Raw genomic sequence first — 22,202 nt, 5'->3', positions numbered from 1 at the left:
ATGATGTCGTCCCCTCCCCACCACCACCACCACCACCATCACTTCTTCTTCTTCTTCTTCCTTCAACACGCATGCATACGATAATATATACATGTACATGACGGTTATTTCATGCATTCCCATCGTGTTGCCATCCTCTTTTTTTTTTTTTTTTTCTCTCTTTTTTTCTCCCCCTCCCCCTCCCTCTCTCTCTCGTATTAAAAGGGATAATAGAAACAATAAAGGCAGGAAAAAACATTTGAAGGAAGAGAAAATATATCGGTAAATAAACGGAGGCAAACGAAAAAAGAACCCCCCCCCAAAAAAAAAAAAAAATAATAATAATAATAATTAATTAAAGAAAAAAGAAAAAGAAAGAACCAAAAAAAAAAAAAAGTAATTAAAGAAAAAAAAGCCAAACCGCAGAGGGAGTAAGGAATACATTCATCCATCATGTTCTTCTCTACATATGTCTTGACGAAGCGAGGGCCGCTTGCGAAGATCTGGCTTGCAGCTCACTGGGATCGTCGTCTGACACGTAATGAGGTGCGTGTTGTTGACCTTCGACAATCCGTTGTGGACATTGTGCAGCCGGCGGTGCCTATTGCGTTGCGTACCAGCGGTGAACTTCTTGTTGGTGTGGTGCGTATCTACGCGCTGAAGGTGAAACACCTGTTGAAGGACGCCACAGACGCGACCCTCATCCTGCGCGTTGCACCACTTCCGGCGAAGTCTGTGTCTTCGCCGTCCGTTGCCAATAAGAATAACAACAATGAACCAGATGGAACGGGCGCCATGGCAATGTTGGATGGGGTGTTGATCAGCGGCAATGGTGACATTGAGGCGGTGACATTTGATTGGAGTGGCAGCGCTGCAGCTGAGGCGGTGGCGACGGGGAAAAGTGACGCGGAGGCACTTGAAGCTCGGTTTGACGACATTGCAGACTTGCTGCATGGTTCAAAGCAACCGAAGAGCACACCAGGCATCAGCAGCAGTGGAAGCAACAATAATAATAATAACGATGCCTCTGCGTTCCTGGCTTCCGCATGGTACGCGTTGGAACCTACTTCGCAAGCGGTGGAGGAGCTCCACAGCACACAGCAGGACTATGACGAGATTGCGAAGTTACGTGCGGATTTGGTCGCATTTGGAGATCGTGTGAGTGGAAGCAGCAGCAGCAAAAAGTCAAGTAACCCGAGTATTGAAAAGGCACGTGCCAGTGGTGTGGCGGGCGTGGCATCGGCGGTGGCAGGACTTGGGGGCGACTTTTCGGGGTTTCCCATACCTGGGGAGGAACTTGACATTGGTGTTCCACTGCCGGAGGACCATGCACTGTTGCCGGATTTCCTGATGCCAGCAGAAGGAATTGCGGATCCTTTTGCAATTGCGGAATTGTTACAACAAAAGCAGCAGCAGCAGCAGCAGCAGACAACGGCGCGTAAGACGCGTTCTGTGAATATACTTGACCTCGCCGCCACAACCGTGTCAGGGGAGACGGTGCAACGGTGGATGGATGATCGCAGTGACATTGTCGATGCGGTACCCCGACGTGGACCGTATGACGTGCAGGAGGCACGCGACCGCGCCACAATTTTACCGGAGTCCAGCAAAAGCGATCTGTGGGCTTTTGTGGATGCGGCACCGCTTTCGTGGCAGCCGAATCCGTCCCTTTGCGCAATGTACACAACGTTACTGAAACCGTTTATTGAACAAGCTGAGGCCTCTGCCATGCCACCGCTGCAACAACAAAAACATCAGCAACAGCAGCAGCTGCAACAACAACAAGATGAAAACCTTCCGGCAGGCAGAATGGGAGAGGAAGAGGAAATGTTAGCCGCGGCTTGGAATATGGAAGAGGAGATGCACAACATGAATACCCGCAAGCGCGGACGTGATGACGAGAATGACGATGAGAATAAAAGTGGTAGTGGCGGTCTCTCGATGATTGCAATGGCGACATTGAGGCGCATTCGTGATGAGATTGAAATGCCGGCAAAACAACAACAAAAGCAGTCGAAGAAGTCACGGAAGGAGGTGGCCACTCGTGAATACTGTTTCTTGCATGACGTTTGTCGTGGCATGCGTCGTCGTGAGGCGGCCCGCACGTTTGTCAGTGTTCTGGCACTTGCCTCCAAACAACTTGTTTCAGTAGGCCAACCGTCACGTATGGGGGACATCGAATTGGGTCTCCTGCCTGGTGCAGAAGGTCTCATGCTCACATCTTGACATGTGATATTGCGTGGACTACAAGTTTGACTGCCTTTTTTTTCTTTTCTTTTTTTCTTTTTCTTTCACCACCACCTCCTACTCCCACTCCTTATGAATCAAACGACGACGGTGGCCTTATCGATTTCCAATGGCAGTCGTATTATTGGCAATGGGAGTATAAAAGCACTTTTTGTTTTGTTTTGTTTTGTTTTGTTTTTTTTGTATCGTGTTATTTCTTGTAAAGGAATTTATTTATTTATTTATTTATTTATTTTACTGATATCTATCTATCTATTGTTTTTTTTTTTTATATTTATATGCGTCATGTAATGGTGTAGTGATGAGAAAATGGAGGTTTTCCATGTGGGTATTTTTATTTTTATTATGTCTGGAAAACATTGACAAGTTGTACTTTATTTTTATTGACAGAAGGGTGAATTACCGTATATATGAGGAAGAAGGAGAAGGAGAAGGAGAAGGAGAAGGAGAAGGAGAAGGAATGCGTCTCTCTATCATTGACGCTTAGGGTCATGCGTGTATGGCATACACACACACACACACACAGAGAGAGAGAGAGAGAGACTATTATATATGTATGTATATATATATATTTGCCACTCATTGATGCATCCGAAATTCATAGAGTTAAAATGGCCATTTATTAGCGTACATGTTTGCCAGAATATTTGTAACCCGGTGGTACGTGGGTGGTGGTATTTATTTATTTATTTATTTATATATTTATTTAAATATATTTTTTATTTTTAAAATGGCCGTTATGAAACCTCCCCTCCTCCAAAAATAAAAATAAAAATAAAAAAAAGTTTTTCATGTGTTTGTGTGGGAGGGGGAGAGGAGAGGAGATGACAGAAGAGGAAACAGAGGTGGTGCAAGCGAAGAAGGAAGAATAAAAATGAAAGTCGAGTAGTGAGGAATGGAGAGGGGCAAGAAAGACGAAGGATCATACATGGGAAGCACTCATGTACCCTCATGCCTGTTGTTAACCCACAATTCACATACCTTTTAATTCCTTTTCGAATTTTATTATTATTATTTTTAGAGGGGTGGTGGGGGGAGCAGAGAAAAGAGAAAATATATTTAAAAAAAAAAAAAAAAAAAAGATCGTGGCTTTCTTTGAACAGACAAAAAAAAAAGAGAGAGAGATTGGAGAGAGGGAGGGAGGGTGCATCTGTCTGTCTGTCTATCTCTCTCTATCTGTCTGTATATTTATTTATTTATTGGTGTATTTTATATTTTGTTTGTTTGTTTCTAAAGAAAGAAAGAACACACGCACACGCACACAAACACACAAACAAAAAAAAAAAAAGGAAAGTAAAGGAGGCGGCGGGAGAAGGGGGGGGGGGGGAAAAAAAAAAGAAAAAAAAAGGGCGGCAGAGGGGAGCAGACCTCCATTTAGTTACAAACAGACATTAATATATATATATATATATATTTTTTCTTTTGTGTGTGTGTGTGTGTAATTTTCCTACCTGTTTTTCTTTATTTATTGTTTTTTTTTTGTTGTTGTTGTTTCCATGTCAAAGTACGCCGATCCCGATTACTGGGAAGAGCGGTACCGCAGCAATGACACGACGTATGACTGGTATGTCCCCTTCGACAGCCTTGAACCCATTTTACGTCCCCTGCTACAGCCACCGGGGCAGGTCCGTGTACTTATGGTTGGCTGTGGCAACAGTCGTCTTTCCGCAAGCCTGTACGATGAATTAAATATACGTAAAATCACAAATGTCGATGTGTCGCCAACTGTTATTGCACAGATGGAGCGGCGGTGCAAAAATATGACTGAGATGCAATGGATTTGCTGTGATCTTGTAAACACGTCACCGGAGAAGTTGTTGGCCCTTTTTTGTCCAAATGACTATCTGTTTGATTTCATTATTGATAAAGGTTTTATTGACGCCATCCTTGGGGGGCATAACTCCTTTCACAATGTCTACACAGTGACGAAGAATTTATCACGGCTGCTTAAAAAGGGCGGACGCTTTCTCTCCGTTTCATACGGCTCGCCGGAGACTCGAATGGACCACTTCCGTCGCCGCCGGCTTTTCTTCGATGTGGAACACAAGGCCATTGAGAAGCCGATGTTTAACTCAACAGCCACGACGACAGGACATTATCATGTCTACATCATGACAAAGCTTGGAGAAAAGCAGACGGCGGCAGCCGTGGGAGACGCAGGAGCCGCTTTGGACGGTACAACAGTAAGTGGTGACTCCGATGATGATGAGGACGATTTCTACGATCGCTTCATGATGCAAACAACATCCCCCACCATGGCGGCGGACCCAAGCCGCATTCATACACTGTAATATTCAATGAATGAACTGGAGCGTTGATGTCTGTAATTGTGCATTCATATATGTAATATACGCATGTGTCCATGTATGGATGTATGCATGCATGTAATGTGTGTATGTGTGTGGAGTTCTGAGGGAAAAGTGAAGAGAGTTCGGGATGTAGACTTTAGAGAAGTAGAGCCAAACAACACACATACCGCGGCAATGGACGTAAGTGAATTTAAGGGTTTGCCACGAGAAAAAAAAAAAAAAAAAGAAAAAAAAGAAAGGAAAAAGAAGAAGAATAAACCATGTAGGGCGGAGAAAACCTGTGTTGAATGGCTTGTTTGGTTGGCTTTTTTATTGTTTTTTTTTTGTTGTTGTTGTAGTTGTTTTTGTTGTGTGTATGTTTTCCGTCGTTTTCATTGACGTTTGTTTGTTTGGTTCTTTCGGTTTCACTTCATTCTTCCCTTCTTTTCCTTTACTTTTATTTATTTATTTATTTTTGGATTGTCTTTTACTTCTTCTTTCTCTTAATGTAATGTATTTGTAGCGGAGGGAGGGGGAAAAGTGTGGAGGAATTTTGGTTTCTCCCCTCCCCTCCCCTTTTCCCTTCCCCACCCCCCTGCGTACAGTAAAGAAAAGACAAGGGGTGTGGGTGTTTGGTTGGTTACATCAATACTGTCGGGGGCACGCATCACATTACGGAGAGAGAGGTAGAGAGAGAGAGAGGGAGAGGGAGAGAAAAATAATTTAAAAAAAAAAAAAAGGCTGGAGGAAAAGAAAGGACGGTGTGTTTGTGGGGTTTATTCATGCAAGAAGTTATTAAAATCACGGGCGGCAGTGAACCGTCACCGCCGCCTCTTCCACCATCAACATCGCCGTTGGTCTGTGAGAAGCAAATGGTAGGGAATCAGCCCGGGGAGTTTCTTTACAAACGCCAGGAAGTACTTGCATATATCAAGTCTTTTTTACAGCCCGCATACGACCGTGGCTCCCTCTCATGCCAGCAGTTTGTCTCTATAGCCAAGCAAACCCTGTTATTTGTCATGAGTGCCAGGAATATTGGTATGCAAGGGTTTTCAAAGGACTTTGTGGCGCAAGTGGTGCAACTGCAGATGACGCACGTGCCTCATAAAACAGCACCGACAACACCCATGTCAACACCATTGGTCGAGTGTAAAAAGGGCGGTCACATTCCCTGCTTACATGCTCAGTCGGGTGATCATCATAATGATGATGATGAGACGAGGGGAAAAAAAGAAAAACAACAACAACAACAACAACAACAGTTGTCGTTGCCAACAGGAAATCGTCAGGCATCCCCATTCATGCTACGTAATGGTCATGACGTGGGTACTGTCAATGGAATTAACAATGGGAGCGGGAATCAATTGCTTCTGCGTGACCCCTCCCCGCGTAGCTATGAATTCCCCAGTCCCTTTATGCAGCAGTCAAAGCCGTCATGTTCCTTTCAAGGGGGCTCTACCAAATCAAAACATGGGAGCAACGATAGAAACAGAGTTACTGTCGCTGCACTTCCCGCTGTGGGTGACAGCACGTGTTGTGTGACCTTTTCTTCATTGGACGCAAATCACCCACACAGGGTGACCACAATGACGGCAGAAACAGGGACAGATCTATCGACAGAAGTAGCGATGAAATCATCGTCGCCTATCACAATGAAAGCGAATAACCACCGTCATAGTTACGCGGGTAAAAAAGGGGATGAAAAGGAGAAGGTAGAAAAACAATCCCAGATATCGAGCAATACAAGCGACAAGTTGCTCTGTGTTGCGGAAAAACTCCGTGAGCGTTTGTCGTCTTGGCAATCAATAGAAAATAATGCCTACTCCTCCTTATCGCAGTGTAGGATGGCGGAGGGCTCTGTGGGTGTCGCAGTGACTTCCCTTACGCACAGCTCAGGGCTGGATGAAATCCTTCATGTCCGTTCCGAGATTCGTGATGTACTGCGGCTGTGGATCCTTGAGCGTCGCGAGATTCTTCGAGAAGAGGAACAGGTCTTCACATCACTTTTTCTGCATTTTCAACATGCCCTGATAAAAGACCTCATACGGCACGTTTTTAAAACAGAAGGAGTGGCGGGGGTGTCGCTTCCTCCACCTCCCACAACACCACCACCGAAGGTGCAGTTCGAGCGTGTCCCCCTGCTCAGGGGGAATGACGGCGGAAATGATAGTCCCTACGGGAAGTGCTGCGGAAACAGTCCTGTACTTCACGGTACGACGCAACTCGTTTACATTGAGGATGAGGGGCCGGAAGCAGACGTGTCGCCACCGGGAAATACGACAGCCCCCAAGTCCCTTTACAGGCGTCAGTTCCTGCATCATCACAATGACACCGAAAAGAAAAAGACGTCTCGTGCAGCCTCCATCCGTCGAGATGGCAGCTGTCATAGCCACAGTGGTCGTTTTGGTCCGCAAGGAGAAGCGAAAAGAAGAAGCGAGAGGAAGAGATTGATGGAACAATTGAACGAAGGTTCTTCTTCCTTGCCATCATCTGTATTGCCCTGCTCTTCACCCCTGCGGCGGCAGTCCACGGTGCCTACAGTGTCAGTAACGGAAAGAAATGTTGATTGGGACGATGTGCGCGACGTGATGATGACGCCCTCGCGGCAGTATCCGCCCCATGCCGTTTTCCCGAACCGCTACGCCACAACACCGCAAAGAACGTCAAGGATGAGGAGAGAAACGATGACACCGCCTAAGGCGAAAACCGCAACAGCCGTCTTTCGCCTGCATTCGCCCAAATCGAGCACGGCGCAGCCCGCAGGCGTCAATATTCAGCCGCAAGGCCAGGGAGAGGGCGTACAGGTATTTGCGAAACAACGTCCGAACTTGCAAGGGCAAACGCGTAGTGAGGTGACAAAAAGAGGAAGCGCAGGCGCAGTGGTACAACAGATTGATCGGAAGGTCATTGTGGAATATTTGCGGCAGTTACTTCAGCCAGCATTTGATTCAGGCGCGCTCTCTGTAGATCAGATGGGCGGTATTGTGCAGCGGGCGGCGGGACCTTTGCTGAGCGGTAAAATGGGTCACTTCCTCGCTAGCGAGACCCGATGGAAAAATGAGTTGCGGAAGCAGGTAGAGCATCTTCTTGGGGAGGCACTTCTTGGAAAGCCGTGATTTTTTGCCCCCCTTCAACTGTGGAGTACAACGGCTCTATCTACGCGTATGGTTCCTCTTGTTGTTATTTATTGCTATTGCATCTATATCTCCGATTTATTTATTTATTTATTTTGGTGCAAACTGTTATATATATCGCTTATATATATATATATATATATATATATTCTTGTGAGCGTGCTGTATCTATTTGATAAATGTTCCTTCACGTCTTCTTGATGCAAACATGCGCCCTTTGATCGACGCATATTTTCACTGTCTGTCTGTCTGTGTGTGTGTGTGTGTGTGTGTGTGTGTGTGCTTTTCTCCTGATCTTTCTCCGTCTATTCGTTTTTTGTTCTGTTTGAATCCTTCTTCTTCCTTTGTCTCTCCTCTTTATTTTTTTTTTTTTTCCCGCAGGGGAACAGGTAAGCGAAGTTTCTGATTTGATTGCCGTTTCGATTCACTTTTGGCCCGGGCCAAAATGGCAGAAACGCACGCATATTTACCGACCACTTCTTTTCTCCTTCACGTCGAGCGATTCTTAACATTTATATATTTAATGTTTATATATAAATGTTACTATTCCTCGTGCCTTCTCAAGTAAATACAAAGACCCACACGCCAGCCACCATCGCAGAGCACGTCCGCCCAATGATTAAAGATGTGAAAGAGAGCCCCGGCACCCAAAGTGGGAGCCGCAGCGGAGGCCGTGAAGCACACACCACCGCTACGCACTCGCCCCGGGGACAGCGCGGTGGCTCGATAATCCGTTGCCGCCAAGAATCAATAAAACAACAAATCACAGAACCAACCAAACATGGACGCCATAAATGAGAAAAGGGAGAAGAGGGCAGCCTGCCAGGAGAAAATACGACCTGCCGCATCTGCGAGGGGCCTCGTGCCTTCTCGCCGCGCGGAGATACTGATGGGGCAGAGCCTTTCCACTTCAAAGTGGAGCCACACCAATATTTCCGTGAAGCACGACTTCCTCACCTCTCCAATGTCCACTCCATGTTTGTTTGCTTTTTCTTTCCCATCCCTATTTTTTTATTGTCGTGACATTCTTCCCGTCCGGTCGTGCTTGTACCGGAACCTTTTCTTATCATGGCGTTCTTTCCGCGCGGAGGCCACGAGCAAAAACACATGGGCCTTTTGCGCACAAAAAACACCAGAGATGTGAGGGGAAAAACTGGCCGCAGCAAACCTTTTCTCCCGAGAATAATCAAAAACCACCGCTTCACCGCTACAAAAAAAAAAATTCGTCGTCATATTTCTCACAGAAAACCGTCATAATAAAAAAAACTTCCCGACTGGGAATTGTAAACACACGACCGCGTGGCATGCCGTCTGCGGGGTTTTCCGCGGACCGCACGTAGGCAAAGAATGTCTGTATTCGGCGAGAGTCCAAAAACTCGTATATCCGTTGCAGCTCCCACGTCATGGCGTGTGATTTTGAGCTGCCTTTATTCGCCGCTCCTTGCAGCGAAGTGTTGTCCACCCAAACGTCCATGGTGGGTGGCAAGATGGCGGAAAAGGCCGATAAGGCCAAGCGTACCGCGCGTGCCCCGGCCTGCATGATAAGAAAAGACTTCCTCTCCCATTTCCCTCCGGCAATTTTAACGTCGCCGAATTCTGGAATGAAAACGGCTCCCCATCCATGGAGCGATGCGTCCGTGATGATGGCAGCCGATGCCTTTTCCGTGGAATTGATGATTCGCTTGCGATTATATTCTCGATCATGTGTCGCAATCTCTCGTCCAAACCAACCGCTGTCAGCGGAAGGTTCGCCGGGGATGTCTCCTGCACAATTCCCCGGTCAAGTGCGGACAATCGTCGACGCACTGCCTTGATGAAAAAGTAGCAGTCGCATAAACGCGTGCCCAAAATGGCAGACGCGTACAAAAAACGTGACGCCACAACCTCCATTTCCGCGATGGTTAAAGAATTGAGCGCCGGCATGGCGCATACAGACCGGACAAACCTTTCACTCAGGGATACCGCACGGTGTTCCCATGATCAAACCGCACTCCCAGAAAGGTGTACTTCGCAGCGCCCGATTCGCGTTCCTCCCCCATGGATGCGTGACAACTGTCCGCATTACGAAGCACTTGGGCTTCCCACAATGTCACACCGCTTTTCGACCCTGCAATGCGTATATTGTCGGTCCATACGTCGATACGCACCAATGGAGGTGCAGCCCAGAGGAGTGGACCACCGTCGTCACCCCCGCAATTGCCGAAGTAATAATAATCTGGAGAGTTTCTGGGCCGGCCTTGTATCCCATTGGGAGCCGTGTCAGCTCCACCAGCGTGCCGTCCTCCACGCGGCATCAAAAGAGATGCCGAGTCTCCCGCGGTAAAGAGACTATGAAGGACGACTTTACATCCAGGCAGGAAACGGCCTCAGCCATCACAGGCGGCAAATAATGGGAAATGTGTAAAAGAGGAACATTCGCCTCATAAGGGTCGTCTATGTTCTTGTCGCGTGGCCACGCGATCCATCGTCGTCGTAAGCGGTGGTTTTCTCCTTCACAACCGAAAAAGGGTATTATCCATCCGCCTGTTATTGTAGACGAACCGTCCTCGATTATTCCTGCTGTTCGTAACAAATGCGCATCAGCGGTTTGAATTCTCCGTGAGCCTTCGCGCGCTTTACCGGAGGAAGACGGAGGGAGAGGGGACCGCCCGACGAGTCCCCATGCTTGCATGAGACTCTCCAAGGTGGCCGGGTTCAACCGACTTTTAATCCACTCTAGGTTCAATACGGGCACGTTGACTCGCTGTAGCGGGATAACGTGTTCATCTTGTGGAGTGGCCAGACGCGTCCTTTTCGTGCGTCTATTTATTGTAGCAGCATGATTGTGATTAAAATCATGGAAAAAACGCTCCTCCGCTCTCAACCAGGGTTCTTGCCCTTCCGCCGTTTCTCCCTTCACGTCAATGCGACCAGCGACGACACCTGGGTCAGCACTGTGGAGTGCTTTCCCAAATATCGAACAGTATTCTGGGGAAGGTCGAACGGGTTGACGTGCTTCGCCAACTGCGAGATCACGTGTGGATCCAAATCGTCTGTCTCCACGATTTGAGCAGCGTGTCTCAACGCACCGCGTTTTGTGGGATGCGCCGTGGCATTCCAAGGAACCAAGGCTCGTTCGATTTGGGCAGTGGTAAGATTCGTGAGCTTTTCGTTGTGTCTAAGGCGTCCTGCCCTCGTATCCTCACGAACCGCGGGGCGCGGTGGGGATCCGCCCTCGCCGTCTTCGGCGCGACGGACCAATCCAAAATTAAGGCCCCGTCCGGCTTCAGTGTGAAACTGTTGGGGATTAAGGCCGCAATCTCGGACCAACGACTCGCCGTCATCCACGCAAGTCGTAAGACAACACGTTCCCTCCAATCGGTCCGGCTGCGGATAAGTTGATTCATCCCTTCCTTTGTCAAGGGGCGCGCCTGCCTCGTCTCTGATCGCGCCGCAATCTTTGTAACCCCAGAATCACCATGTCCAGCGGGGTTCGATCCATTTCCAACATGGACCGCAGCATCCTTTCGTGCCGCACTCCGGACTATGGCGCCACATCTAATATTGCCATCAAAAAGACCGCACAGCTCTCCTCGCTCATCGGCTGTTCGTGCGTGCGGCATAAGGTCGTGAATTGCCCAGCTAGAGACATTCTCTGCTCCCACATTGCCGGCGCCCAAATCTCTCGGGACGCCTCGTTCGCTCTCCTCATATAACAGGCCCAAAGCGGGGATGTCGGTGTTTCGTCGTACCACAGTTGAGCGTCGTTGGCGGATAAGCCCCATCGCCCTTCTCGACGATTTTGTCGGGCAATTTGAAAGATCGGGTGGAGCATCAGCGGTGCGGTGCGCTGCCTGTGAGGATTGGTGGGAGGTGGTGGAATGGATGGAGCTGCCGTCGCCAGCATTCATGAGCGGCGTGCGGCATCCCCTCTGCCGTTTTTTGAAGGGCGCCTGTATTGTGAGTAATTCCCTCTCGGACGCACATTGCATGTAGACGCCTCGTGTCCAAAAATATGAAAACGTTGGCATCGCACAGTGCGTTGGGTTTCTCGCCGATCGACGAAAAGCTGGGCTGCCCTCGCATAAGCGTCCGTCTGGTGAACAGCGGTGTAGAGAGGGGCGCGCAGTTTGGAAAGCCGGATGCCGGGATCGGATGCAATCATGAGCTGCATCCGGAATGTATTCCGTAGGGATCTGCCAAATTCATGATTCAAGCGGTGGGATCCTGCCAGTCTTCCAGCATGCCGGTCCACTCGACCAAATTGTCAAAGGCAAGTTTAACCTGCTCGTCCTCCTGTTGCCAGCATTGGTATGCGCACCGGAGGTCGATAATGACTCCGGAGGCGCCCTCATTCCATATGCGCGAGGACCACGTAGTGACGTCGAATGCGCAGAAACTGCGGTTCTCTTCCATGGGCAATTGGGCGTCCAGGGGAGAAGTGCGGGAAGGCAACGACGTGGAGGGGTGGAAATGTGGTCTCCCAAAATTGCCGTGCGGGCGTCTGTAAGCCGCCGAACCGTGTCAGGCCGCGTTGCTAGGCACGCCTCCAGCCATCAAGATATTCGTTTGGTGCGGTATTGTGGATACGCCATCGTTGGCAACGTGTCGAGTAGCGGGGGACTCGTCCCGCCCCGCTGTCTCCGCATCCTGCGCGGGTTGTTGTGCATTATGGCGTGCCTCCCGTTCCTGGAATTGACCAGTGAGGACACCCAAGTTGAATTCGCGCTCCCGTAATTGGGCGCGATCGGCCTCCAACTGCTGTCGTAGTTCTAGGACCTGGTTGCCGGCCCCGGCGATATTGGATTCCCTTACCGATAGGTTGTGATGCGCTTCCTCAACCTGCGAGTTAAGCTGAGCATTCCGATTCTGCACGTCCGCGACGGCGTTGGCGTAATCAAAATTTAGGCGCTCCCTTTCAGCAGTGATGAGCCCTTGTTGGTGCCCCAACTCCCGGGCTGCCCCCATAGCGGGCAGGAGCGCTTGTGTCTCAAAATTAGGGATCTGATGCGCCCGGAGATTCGCAATATTTCCAATGAGAGTAGAATACTGCCATGCTTTAGAGATAGGTCCATGGAGCACGCATAAGCCTGTGGATGATGGGGCCACGGTCAACGTCTCATCCGACATCTGGTTACCATTAATGAACGTCATCTGCACCTGGGTCTCGCCACATTGGCACACCATTTCCCAGAGACGGGCGCCAATACCACACCACTCGGAGGGTGTGTGTAGGGAACCAAAGCCATTTCCTTGAACTTACCTGGCTGTGTGTCTGTAAAAAATAAAAGCAAATATTATCTGGCCTCTGTCGGCTCCCTGCTCCTACAAGGTCGCGTTCTTCCCAAAAGATTCATACGGTAGAAAGTATCATAAAGAATGCATTCGTTTATCAGGATATACACATACATTCATTAAGCTAGCCAGCTCTCCCGTGATCATTCGTTTCACAAGCTCCTAATAAAACAAGAAGCCGAAGCGTGGGACGACCAGCGCACACACTCTCATTGCTCCCGTAAAGCAAAACACACACACAGAGGGAGAGAGAGAGAGGTCGCCCACTCAATGCAATGGAAACAAAACAGAAACAGTTACGGTGCTCCGCCCATGCAGCCAGGCAGGACGGCAGCGGTGCGTGTCGTGCAAAAGAGAGCACCAACGGGCCTGCATGGGTGTGCATGCATATATACAATGGGCACATATTGTGTGTGCTTCGTGGGGTGAGGTGAGGGCGAGAGTCCATGCAAGGGGACACACACAGAGAGTGAAGGACGAGTGTGTGTGCGGGCGGTGCGCGGCTCTCTCTCCCTCACTCTCACGCGGCCACCACCGCAGCAGCAGCCGCACACGCAACAACAAGAAGAAGAGGCAAAAGAGGGGAGGCGGTGTGGGAGAACGCGGTGCTGCCGTCACTGTCGCCTGTATTTGCGGTGGCATTTGTACGAAGGGCGTTTTTATCTTTCGCGGATTCTTCGCCACTTTCCGCGGGGTGTTCATGCTGTTGATGTTGTTGGACTTGTGTTTCATCACTTTGCTGCTGCATTTCATTTTCTTCTTCATCTTCTTCTTTTCGTGTGTGTCCAGTGCCGGATGTCGTTCCTACCGGTCCTTCGGGTAGCGAGGAGTCGTTAGTAGGCGCTGCTGCAGCAGGCGACTGATCTTCTGTTTGAGAGTCCCCTGTTGTGTTAGATGGATTATTGCCTGAGGACCCCGCTGTACCACCACTGCTGCGAGCTGAAGAATCAACACCAGGAGCAGCAGGAGGATCTGAAGGACTTTCAGATGAATCAGAAGAAACGCCACCGGTGACGTGACCGCCAGTAGAATTCCCACTGCTTCCTCCAGAAACAGAACTGTCTCCAGCACCAACAGAACCCTCTGTACCTCCAGTAGGAGGAGGAGCAGGAGAAGCAGAAGGACCTCCAGCGCCAGCAGCAGAACTGCCCCCCTCCCCACCACCAGAACCTGTATTTGTATCAGAACCTGAATTATTTGCATGCTGAGAAGTATTACTTACTTCCTCATTTGCTGCTTCGACGGCAGTAATGGGCAGTACTGACCGCAAACGCACCGTAATCGCAGTTTTATTGCATCCGTCAGGCATGTGGGATCCATTCTCACCCAACACTCCCGACGCCATGCAGCCACCCAGTGCGTTGGTGTCAACGTCCCTCGCATAAACACCGCCGGCAACGCACCACAGCACGCAGAGGGCACACACCAGCAGCACACGGCCAGTCATCGTCATCGCCATCACTCCTGTCACTTGCGTGCAGCCTTCAGCACAAAATAACTCCCCGTCAACGCAGAGTAAAAGCAAAAGGAGAGACAAGTCACACAACAGCCACGCCACAGTCACAAACGGCAGCAGCCCAAACAAAAACTATTCACATTTCGTGCGGCATCCGGCCTGTCTCTCCGCTCCTCCTTTCGTGCAGTCCGTGGGACGCACAGCAATGAGGCCGGCACCGCGTGTGGGCAACAAAAACAAAACAAGAGGAGAAGCACGTCACCCATGACAGTGTGCAGCAGCCGACCATTGAATAAAGGAACAGCAAGGATGCTTATCATTCCAGGAAGGCAACAAAACCAACAGCAAAATGTAAATAATAAAAGAAAACAAGCAGGGAACGCGGCACATGTTCTCTGCGAGGAGTCGCAATGCCACACTCTTCGGCTCACAAGACCGCCACAACTCCACACAATCCCAGAAGAAGCAGCAACGCCCAATACACGCACACACGCACAGTGCTGCCAACAGTTAACTCTCGCAGTGTCAATTTCGCGTCGTTGTGCAGGGCAAAGCAGTCGTGTAGACTCGCACCGCTCCCGGAATACTGCGCGGTGAATTCTCGTAATAGGGTTTTTTCGTTTCCAGAGGCATTGCGTTGAGTCAATCCGCCCGCATCACCCTCAGCAACAAATCCACTGCCTGCAACGCCATTTTCTGAAAGGAGAGATTTGTGTCCAGTGGCGCTGCGCTCACTCACCTTGTCCGTGTTATCCGCAGCAACGTGTTCCCTGCCGCCATAAGTGACAGACATGATCCCGGATGCATTCGACGCCACTAATATTCTCGGACCGTTGGCAAAGGAAGACCTCTTCTTGGATGCATTCGGGACCATCACTTCGTTCTGATTGCTGGCAAACTCAGGCCTCGTCTCGGACGTGTTGGTAGTCGTGTTGGATGCGGGACTCGGATCGACGGTGTTGGGTCCGTCAGCCGCCGCAGACCGTCGCCAGTCCTCGTGTTGACGTGACGGCTCAGCATTCACTCGCGGCGCAGTTGTCCCGCCAGATTTTGTGTCATCCTTCCCTTCACGGGGTGGCGGCAACTGACGGATGCCCGTCTGGTCAGCATCGCCGCTCCGTGCAGGCGGATGGATGGTTCCATCGGGGGAAAATTGACGCCACCACAATTCATAAGGGCCGGCGTATTTATGTGCCGTCACATTCATCGTAGAGGCAACGGTGGCCCCTTCCTCTTCCGCTGCACAGCTGGCGGCACAGTTGCTACATGTGTGCACCCCATTGGCCACATGGCACACAGCACCCAGCTCACCATTCCTGCCATGCATGCGCACATCAAAGCCATTGAAAGTATAATTCTCACACTGAGCCTCAGCACTGGCTGCAGAACACTTCTTCCACGCCCACACACACACACGCACGCGATAGCTCAGGCTGCCGTCACTCGGAGCACACGACACATCCACCGGCACAACCACCGCATCCGCATCACCAGATACATCTCCAGCACTCCCAGCAGCCGTCACACACACGGACGAGCAGCAGCAGCACAAGAGCGCAAGGACCAACACGGCGTCGCACCGTCACCATCGTCACCATCGCAGTCATTGTCACGCGTAGTGGAGTCGCTGGAGTCAGTGAGCTGATCCGTGAGACAGAAGAAAAGGAATGCAACAAGAGAGAGAGGGACGGAGCACAGCGGATACAGCGAGAGAGAGCAGACAACATGCGGAGTGGACAGCAGGCCCAGCCGCACAGTTCACACACCCCGAGACGGCATCCACGCAAGGAGGGCACACAACGCCAGCAGCCACCCACCATGCAGGAGGAGAAGACATCCACCAACATCTCCCCCAGCTCATCTCCACAGCCAACGGGAGATGACAAAAACCCGCGGCCACCACACAGCGCATACGGAGCGAGCAAACCCTCATCCATCCATCACGCGGCACCAAAATTTCCAGCCATCGCGCCCTCAATGGGACACGGAGCCCAACTCAACGCAGTCGCACGCGGTGCATCACACCCGCAGGAAAAGGAGACTCGGGCTGTGCGCTCCCTCTCTCCCCTCCTCCTCATGGCCACGGAAAAAGACAACAGCCGCCACACGCAACTGCCAGCATGCACTGCAAAAGGAGCATTCAAATCTACTGCAATGTGCATCTTGTGGTTGTGTGCCTGCAGAAACACAAAACAAAACAAAAAAAACAGCGACCAGAGTATGTGGAAAGACGCACAAAAATGTACAGCGGAGGTGCATGGCGGAAACAACAACAAGAAGAAGACCGCTCAAACTCATGACTGCACTGCAGCCCAAGCAATGGCAATTCACACAAGATTTATTTAAAAACCAAAAAAAAACTTCCCCTTCGTCTTAAATAAACCCCATCACACAAAATAATTATAAATAAAAAAAAAGAAACCGTCCATTACTGTTCCACAGAAATTTAAACAATCGCCTGGCTGCCGTGTGGCCACTCCAAACTGTCTGCATTTATTTTGCCCGCAAAAGAAAATTAAAAGATATTTAAATGTCTTTCAACCGTCCGACCCTCTGCGTGTCCGCACATCGTTTATATTTCATGCGGTCATCTGCGTGTTGCCGCTCCCCTCAGCCCCCTCATCGGCGCGTGAGTGCGGCCCGCAGAGCACAGTCACTCGTGTGTGGGGACTGAGAGAAGCACGCAGACATGACGGGAGTCGCGTCACTCCATCAGAAGAGTGAGCGCAGCAAAAAAAAAAATCATCGGAGGGGAGAGAAATGCTGACGGGACTGCCGGCGCGAGAAATGCACACGCAAAGCAAAAAAACTTACTTTAAAGAAAAACACGGCGGCAGGGTGTGGCTGTGTGTGTGTGACGCTGCGGGTGTCTGCCAGCCCTGGCCGCAAACAAAACAAAACAAGAGGGAAAGAAATGTGTGCTCCGCCCCACAGGCCCTCGTCGCACGCCCACACGTCACGGCTCCCTCAGCGCGCCGTTCGTCGCGGCCCCTCCTCATGCGTGCAGCAGGCGAGGCGCACAGGGCCGTCGTCATGAGCGTGTCGGTGGGTGTGCGAGCGGAGCAGTTGGGCGGGAAACACACGGCACCCCTCGCAGGAAGAGTGCAGCAACAAACAATTAAAAGAGGGAAGAGTAGAAAAGAAAAAACGTCCATAGTGATTGCCCCAAAAGCAAAAAAAAAAAAAAGATGAGGGAGTCAGTAATTTAAAAAAACAGGAAAGAATTATAAAGAATTTAAAGATTAATAAAAACTACAACATTACAAAACAAAAAACGCACATAAAAAAAAGAAAAATTATTTTAAAAAAAAATTAGTTCTTGGAGGTAATTCTGTGCAGGGGAAATCGCAAGTGTCCCACGCGGCAGCCAGTCACTCCTCACAGAGCCGCAAACCCCCACAGTCCCAACAGCAGAAGCAGCGGCAGCAGTCCGCTCTCACGCATGGCGCCAGCATCGCTGTTATTCCCCTGCGCCACATTTCCAAGGCTGCTGCTGAGTGCCGTAGCATTGGCTTCACCGTCGTGTGGATGGATCTGCTTTTCCTCCTGCCCATTTGTTTCTTCCGCCGTCTCCCCATTCCCACCAGAGCGCGCGCTTGCCTCAAGATTCACTGCGGGTCCATCTTGCCCCTCGCCCATAGTTGTAGGAGCGTTTGCATCTGCTGCGTTGACATTACCCGCAGGAGTTTTGTGTGGTTCATCTTCCTGCGTTTTACCTCCAGCTTCAGTACCCACTGTTGGGTTAAAATCAAACGAAGAAGCGCCATGAACAGTTTGAGTTCCCTCGGAGGATGTTCCTGACGACAGCTGGTTTACAGAGCCCTCTTCTCCTGAGGAAGTCGTGGCAGTGAGCACTGTGGATGTGGATACACCGTGACTATCCGCAACCTTACTTGTCTTCAACAATTCCTGTTCGCCCTGCTCTTGTGCGCCAAGATTAGTCTGAGGCACGGTTACCGGCGCAGGTGGTTCTCTGACCTCTGGTGCACGAGCATCCCCCGTCACTGCTTGTGGATCCTTCTGCTTTGAAATAGAAAGCTTTGTGTTAAGAGCAGTAATATCCGCGGAACTCAACGGGCGGTTGTACAGCAGGACGTTCGTCACCGTCACAGAGACGTCTCCTTGGCCCTCTGCGCTGTCTGTGCTGCCTCCATCCCCTCCAATGTAGAAGTGGGAGACCACTTTCGAATCCTTATTTTCCAGTGCACATGGCGCTTCACCCAGGGGCTGACCATCAACGTACGCGGAGCCATGGGTGCCGTTCTGTAGCACGATAGCCAATTGGTGTGTTTCCTCTGACTCCCAAGTACTGCTGAGCTCATTAAGCGTTTCGCCACCGCAAGACAATTTCCACTTAACTCCGCTGTTGTACGACAGTCTCAGGAGTACTGTATTCTCAGCACCATTCATCTTCATACCCATCACAGAAATGGGACTAAATTCCTCCGGCACGTTGTCGATGGACACCGTCGCCACAAGAGTGAAGTTGTGGTTCGCAAAGTGGTACAGCTGATTCTCCCCCTGCGCGCCAACAGGCCACTCCGCCCACGCTCCCTGGAACTTCACGCCATCGGAAGTCTTTGTTACTCCTGTTGCACTCCCCTTTACTGTGGCGTTCACCCCGAGGTACTCGTCCCTCCATGTCTTATTAGAGAAGTTGCCGGACAAAAAGCCAACCAGCCCATCCGTGATCCTCACAGCGCTGCAGGCATTGTCAGTTGAGGCACTCTTCTCAGTACTCCCAGAAGGGCACAGTTTGGAGACAATTTCGTCCACTTCCTTCCACGTCGCCAGCACCTCCTTCACCCGCTTCAGCTGCTCAGTCAGAAGCACAGAGACCATACCGTACGACGATGGTTTCCCATCGCCCTTCTTCCTCTCGTACAGTGCAATCAACTCCTCCTTCTCATTATTACCTTTATCACTTTTGTACAACAGGGAGCTGGCGATAATCTCTTCTTCATCTTCCTCGGATACCGGCCCAATATCAATAATGTGCGTGTTGTCCGTCAGCCAAAGATGGAGTTCACCCTTTCCATTCTCTTCCCCGTTCCAACTCGAATACACTGGCAGAGTAACGAGCATCACGTCCCTGTCCTCAATCTTCGCTGTGATGAACCCGCTTCTGACGGCCTTCCCTTCTCCGTCCTTTGGGCTGCTCCACACGCGCGAGAGTGTCCCGAGCGCCTCCGTCCACGGATCCCCCTTGTCACCGGACTCGTACACCCTGCGGCGGCCGTCATCACACGCAGTCATCATCATGAGTTTATCGTCCTTCCACTCCACGACGGAGGGATCACTGCAGCCGTCGTCAGACATTCCCTTTGACAGCTTCCAACTCGCAGCGTTATCCTTCAAGGTGTATATGATGAGCGAAACGGTCTTTCCTTCCTTTTCTGTGTCAGCGTCCTTCTGCTTTTTCTTGGCTTCCGCTGGGAACACAAGTGTACCGTCCTTCATCTTCACACCCGATCCGCCGCTGCCAATGAGCTGTGTCAAACACTCGTGTTGTGTGCCAAAAAGACGTCGCGGGAGACATTTAGGATCCTCCCAGTTAATTTGCTCGTTACTTTCATCACCATTGACGTCCCCTTTCACCAGCAATAGCCCCGAGTCATCCGCTCCACTCTCCTGATCATCAGTGGCAGCTGCCCGGCTGCATTTCCCAACGAGCATGTAAACACCATTTCCCTGCACGACTGTTGTTGGTCGGCTCACATCAACTTTCTCCTTTTTTTCGGAAGCGCCTTCCTCCAGTACTTTTGTCTTCGTGTTGGCATCCTTCAGAACTCCCTCCTTTCCGACACCACTTCCTTGTTTGAGAAGTTGGGATGCAATGCCAGTAAAGGTGTCTTCACCCTTCTTGCACTGCGCCTCGGCAACGGCAAACACTTTTCCGTTCATCTCAACGAGGCTTGGAGCACGGAGCGAACTCACCGTTTCCTCGTCATTCTTTTCTCTCCAAAAAAAACGTTTCCCATTTAAAAATTTCGCAGCTGGCGCCGCCTCACCAGCGGCCGCAGCTCCACAAGTGCAGCAGCACATCATCATAAAAAGGAGGGGCAGTACCGCAGAGTAGAGGAGGTGCCGGGACATTTTGGGCCTCTGCGGCTCACTCTCTCTTCCTTCCCTCCTCCTCCCGCTGGATCCGGCCACGCGGCGACGGTAGTCTGTGCGGGGTGCCTCCACTGCAGCAACACGTGAGAGCATATAAATATGTGTGTGTGGGCGGTGTTTGTGTGCTGTTGGTCTTTCAGTGCCTTCAAATTACAGCGGCGTTTATCGTTTGTTTTCCTTCTTCTTTTGTGATTGAGAGAGAAATATAAAACACGCCAAGAAAAGAGGGTGAAACTATGAACACCGCCACCCATCCACAGTGAGTGGCACCATCATCCCCGGAGTCACTCCCAACAACAACAACTCACGCACACAGACACAAGGAAAGAGAAGGGAGAACAGTGCACCGGGAACACACAACGAATGCCACCACCAGCAGAAGCCACGGCGGGTACGTAGTTATTCTTCACGTGTCAGCGGACACTGAACAACGCCCACGCAAAAAACACAACCAGCGGAATGCAAAAAAGAGCACAACCGCCCTTCGCAGCACCCGCGCGCTGCCGCCAGTCGTATTGCTGTTGTCTCTTCCAAAGCACTCGCACATCGCACATCACCCCGCACAGCCGGAGGAGCCTTCGTCACCGAATCCACAGCGGCAGAGACACATCGGCAGTTACAGCTGTTGGAAGAGAGTCAATAGACACTCCTTCCAGACACCCTCAATGCCACACCATTCAATTGCTGCACGTCGCCAAAATAGCAACCGCATCACGTCAACGAGGCAAATCGCAGGCTCACACCCTTTTCGCAAAAGCAACCGCAGACAGAATCTTCTGTCCGTATTTCCAGCGTTCATTCTTCTCCGCAGCGTGTGTAACATGGCCTGTGTGTGTGTATGTGCTTGTGTGTTTGTCAGCGCCTACACTTGCGGAGCAGCTGTGCGGATCAAGAGAGAGCAAAGAAAGCAACGGCAGAGAGAGAAGCGGATAGCACACACGCAAATTCCTCATGCCATCACACACACGCAGCCGCGGAATGGGTGCACTCAACCACAAAATCAAAAAGAAAAACAAAACAAAAAGCCGAAGCGTGGGACGACCAGCGCACACACACTCTCATTACTCCCGTAAAGCAAAACACACACAGAGGGAGAGAGAGAGAGGTCGCCCACTCAATGCAATAAAAACAAAACCGAAACAGTTACGGTGCTCCGCCCATGCAGCCAGGCAGGACGGCAGCGGTGCGTGTCGTGCAAAAGAGAGCACCAACGGGCCTGCATGGGTGTGCATGCATATATACAATGGGCACATATTGTGTGTGCCTCGTGGGGTGGGGTGAGGGCGAGAGTCCATGCAAGGGGACACACACAGAGAGTGAAGGACGAGTGTGTGTGCGGGCGGTGCGCGGCTCTCTCTCCCTCACTCTCACGCGGCCACCACCGCAGCAGCAGCCGCACACGCAACAACAAGAAGAAGAGGCAAAAGAGGGGAGGCGGTGTGGGAGAACGCGGTGCTGCTGTCACTGTCGCCTGTATTTGCGGTGGCATTTGTACGAAGGGCGTTTTTATCTTTCGCGGATTCTTCGCCACTTTCCGCGGGGTGTTCATGCTGTTGATGTTGTTGGACTTGTGTTTCATCACTTTGCTGCTGCATTTCATTTTCTTCTTCATCTTCTTCTTTTCGTGTGTGTCCAGTGCCGGATGTCGTTCCTACCGGTCCTTCGGGTAGCGAGGAGTCGTTAGTAGGCGCTGCTGCAGCAGGCGAC

The 22,202-nt window shown here is 50.7% G+C and overlaps 8 protein-coding genes across 8 annotated transcripts, besides 43 other annotated features; 3 read left to right on the top strand and 5 right to left on the bottom strand.

The window, feature by feature from the left end:
* Window positions 1-541: part of a sequence feature (haploid, non-Esmeraldo-like haplotype) that runs on past the window's edge.
* Window positions 18-42: a microsatellite.
* Window positions 139-167: a microsatellite.
* Window positions 168-194: a microsatellite.
* Window positions 301-393: a sequence feature (T-rich).
* Window positions 433-2,205, top strand: Tc00.1047053506789.130 (double-strand-break repair protein rad21 homolog, putative; the record flags this gene model as incomplete). The annotated part of the gene is made up of 1 exon (XM_814820.1): window positions 433-2,205. One exon carries the CDS (start codon window positions 433-435, stop codon window positions 2,203-2,205), a length of 1,773 nt encoding a protein of 590 aa, XP_819913.1.
* Window positions 542-7,620: a sequence feature (heterozygous, non-Esmeraldo-like haplotype).
* Window positions 1,385-1,407: a microsatellite.
* Window positions 1,720-1,764: a microsatellite.
* Window positions 2,241-2,271: a microsatellite.
* Window positions 2,376-2,410: a microsatellite.
* Window positions 2,434-2,461: a microsatellite.
* Window positions 2,485-2,506: a sequence feature (AT_rich).
* Window positions 2,639-2,686: a microsatellite.
* Window positions 2,774-2,798: a microsatellite.
* Window positions 2,902-2,935: a microsatellite.
* Window positions 2,936-2,958: a sequence feature (AT_rich).
* Window positions 2,985-3,007: a microsatellite.
* Window positions 3,225-3,246: a sequence feature (AT_rich).
* Window positions 3,288-3,307: a microsatellite.
* Window positions 3,376-3,410: a microsatellite.
* Window positions 3,502-3,575: a sequence feature (CT-rich).
* Window positions 3,621-3,640: a microsatellite.
* On the top strand, window positions 3,723-4,517 carry Tc00.1047053506789.120 (hypothetical protein, conserved; the record flags this gene model as incomplete). Its single annotated transcript, XM_814819.1, has 1 exon — window positions 3,723-4,517. The coding sequence occupies one exon, from the start codon at window positions 3,723-3,725 to the stop codon at window positions 4,515-4,517; it is 795 nt and encodes a 264-aa protein (XP_819912.1).
* Window positions 4,557-4,628: a microsatellite.
* Window positions 4,744-4,793: a sequence feature (T-rich).
* Window positions 4,859-4,886: a microsatellite.
* Window positions 4,970-4,991: a sequence feature (AT_rich).
* Window positions 5,192-5,229: a microsatellite.
* Window positions 5,230-5,253: a sequence feature (AT_rich).
* Window positions 5,297-7,630, top strand: Tc00.1047053506789.110 (uncharacterized protein; the record flags this gene model as incomplete). The annotated part of the gene is made up of 1 exon (XM_814818.1): window positions 5,297-7,630. The coding sequence occupies one exon, from the start codon at window positions 5,297-5,299 to the stop codon at window positions 7,628-7,630; it is 2,334 nt and encodes a 777-aa protein (XP_819911.1).
* Window positions 5,751-5,775: a microsatellite.
* Window positions 7,621-7,918: a sequence feature (areas merged during assembly that could not be assigned to a particular haplotype. This can correspond to areas where the two haplotypes were merged or to regions with more than two copies in the genome that were merged during assembly.).
* Window positions 7,725-7,744: a microsatellite.
* Window positions 7,771-7,797: a microsatellite.
* Window positions 7,887-7,930: a microsatellite.
* Window positions 7,919-8,930: a sequence feature (heterozygous, non-Esmeraldo-like haplotype).
* Window positions 8,159-8,187: a sequence feature (AT_rich).
* Window positions 8,591-13,086: a mobile genetic element.
* Window positions 8,931-9,484: a sequence feature (areas merged during assembly that could not be assigned to a particular haplotype. This can correspond to areas where the two haplotypes were merged or to regions with more than two copies in the genome that were merged during assembly.).
* Window positions 9,485-12,991: a sequence feature (areas not merged during assembly with more than two copies in the genome that could not be assigned to a particular haplotype).
* Window positions 12,909-13,086: a mobile genetic element.
* Window positions 12,992-13,793: a sequence feature (heterozygous, non-Esmeraldo-like haplotype).
* Window positions 13,443-14,381, bottom strand: Tc00.1047053506789.50 (mucin-associated surface protein (MASP), putative; the record flags this gene model as incomplete). Its single annotated transcript, XM_814817.1, has 1 exon — window positions 13,443-14,381. One exon carries the CDS (start codon window positions 14,379-14,381, stop codon window positions 13,443-13,445), a length of 939 nt encoding a protein of 312 aa, XP_819910.1.
* Window positions 13,794-22,202: a sequence feature (areas not merged during assembly with more than two copies in the genome that could not be assigned to a particular haplotype).
* Window positions 14,806-15,705, bottom strand: Tc00.1047053506789.40 (uncharacterized protein; the record flags this gene model as incomplete). Its single annotated transcript, XM_814816.1, has 1 exon — window positions 14,806-15,705. The coding sequence occupies one exon, from the start codon at window positions 15,703-15,705 to the stop codon at window positions 14,806-14,808; it is 900 nt and encodes a 299-aa protein (XP_819909.1).
* Tc00.1047053506789.30 (uncharacterized protein) lies at window positions 15,866-16,315 on the bottom strand (the record flags this gene model as incomplete). The annotated part of the gene is made up of 1 exon (XM_814815.1): window positions 15,866-16,315. The coding sequence occupies one exon, from the start codon at window positions 16,313-16,315 to the stop codon at window positions 15,866-15,868; it is 450 nt and encodes a 149-aa protein (XP_819908.1).
* Window positions 16,772-16,795: a sequence feature (AT_rich).
* Window positions 17,659-17,693: a sequence feature (AT_rich).
* Window positions 17,757-20,588, bottom strand: Tc00.1047053506789.20 (trans-sialidase, putative; the record flags this gene model as incomplete). Its single annotated transcript, XM_814814.1, has 1 exon — window positions 17,757-20,588. One exon carries the CDS (start codon window positions 20,586-20,588, stop codon window positions 17,757-17,759), a length of 2,832 nt encoding a protein of 943 aa, XP_819907.1.
* Window positions 21,863-22,202, bottom strand: Tc00.1047053506789.11 (mucin-associated surface protein (MASP), putative; the record flags this gene model as incomplete). The annotated part of the gene is made up of 1 exon (XM_814842.1): window positions 21,863-22,202. A coding segment is annotated over one exon (340 nt), but the record flags the coding sequence as incomplete, so codon positions are not given.

The sequence above is a fragment of the Trypanosoma cruzi genome, genomic scaffold (genome assembly GCF_000209065.1).
Source record: "Trypanosoma cruzi strain CL Brener 1047053516737 genomic scaffold, whole genome shotgun sequence".
Lineage (NCBI taxonomy): Eukaryota > Euglenozoa > Kinetoplastea > Trypanosomatida > Trypanosomatidae > Trypanosoma > Trypanosoma cruzi.
This window is presented reverse-complemented; position numbering and strand designations above follow the sequence as displayed.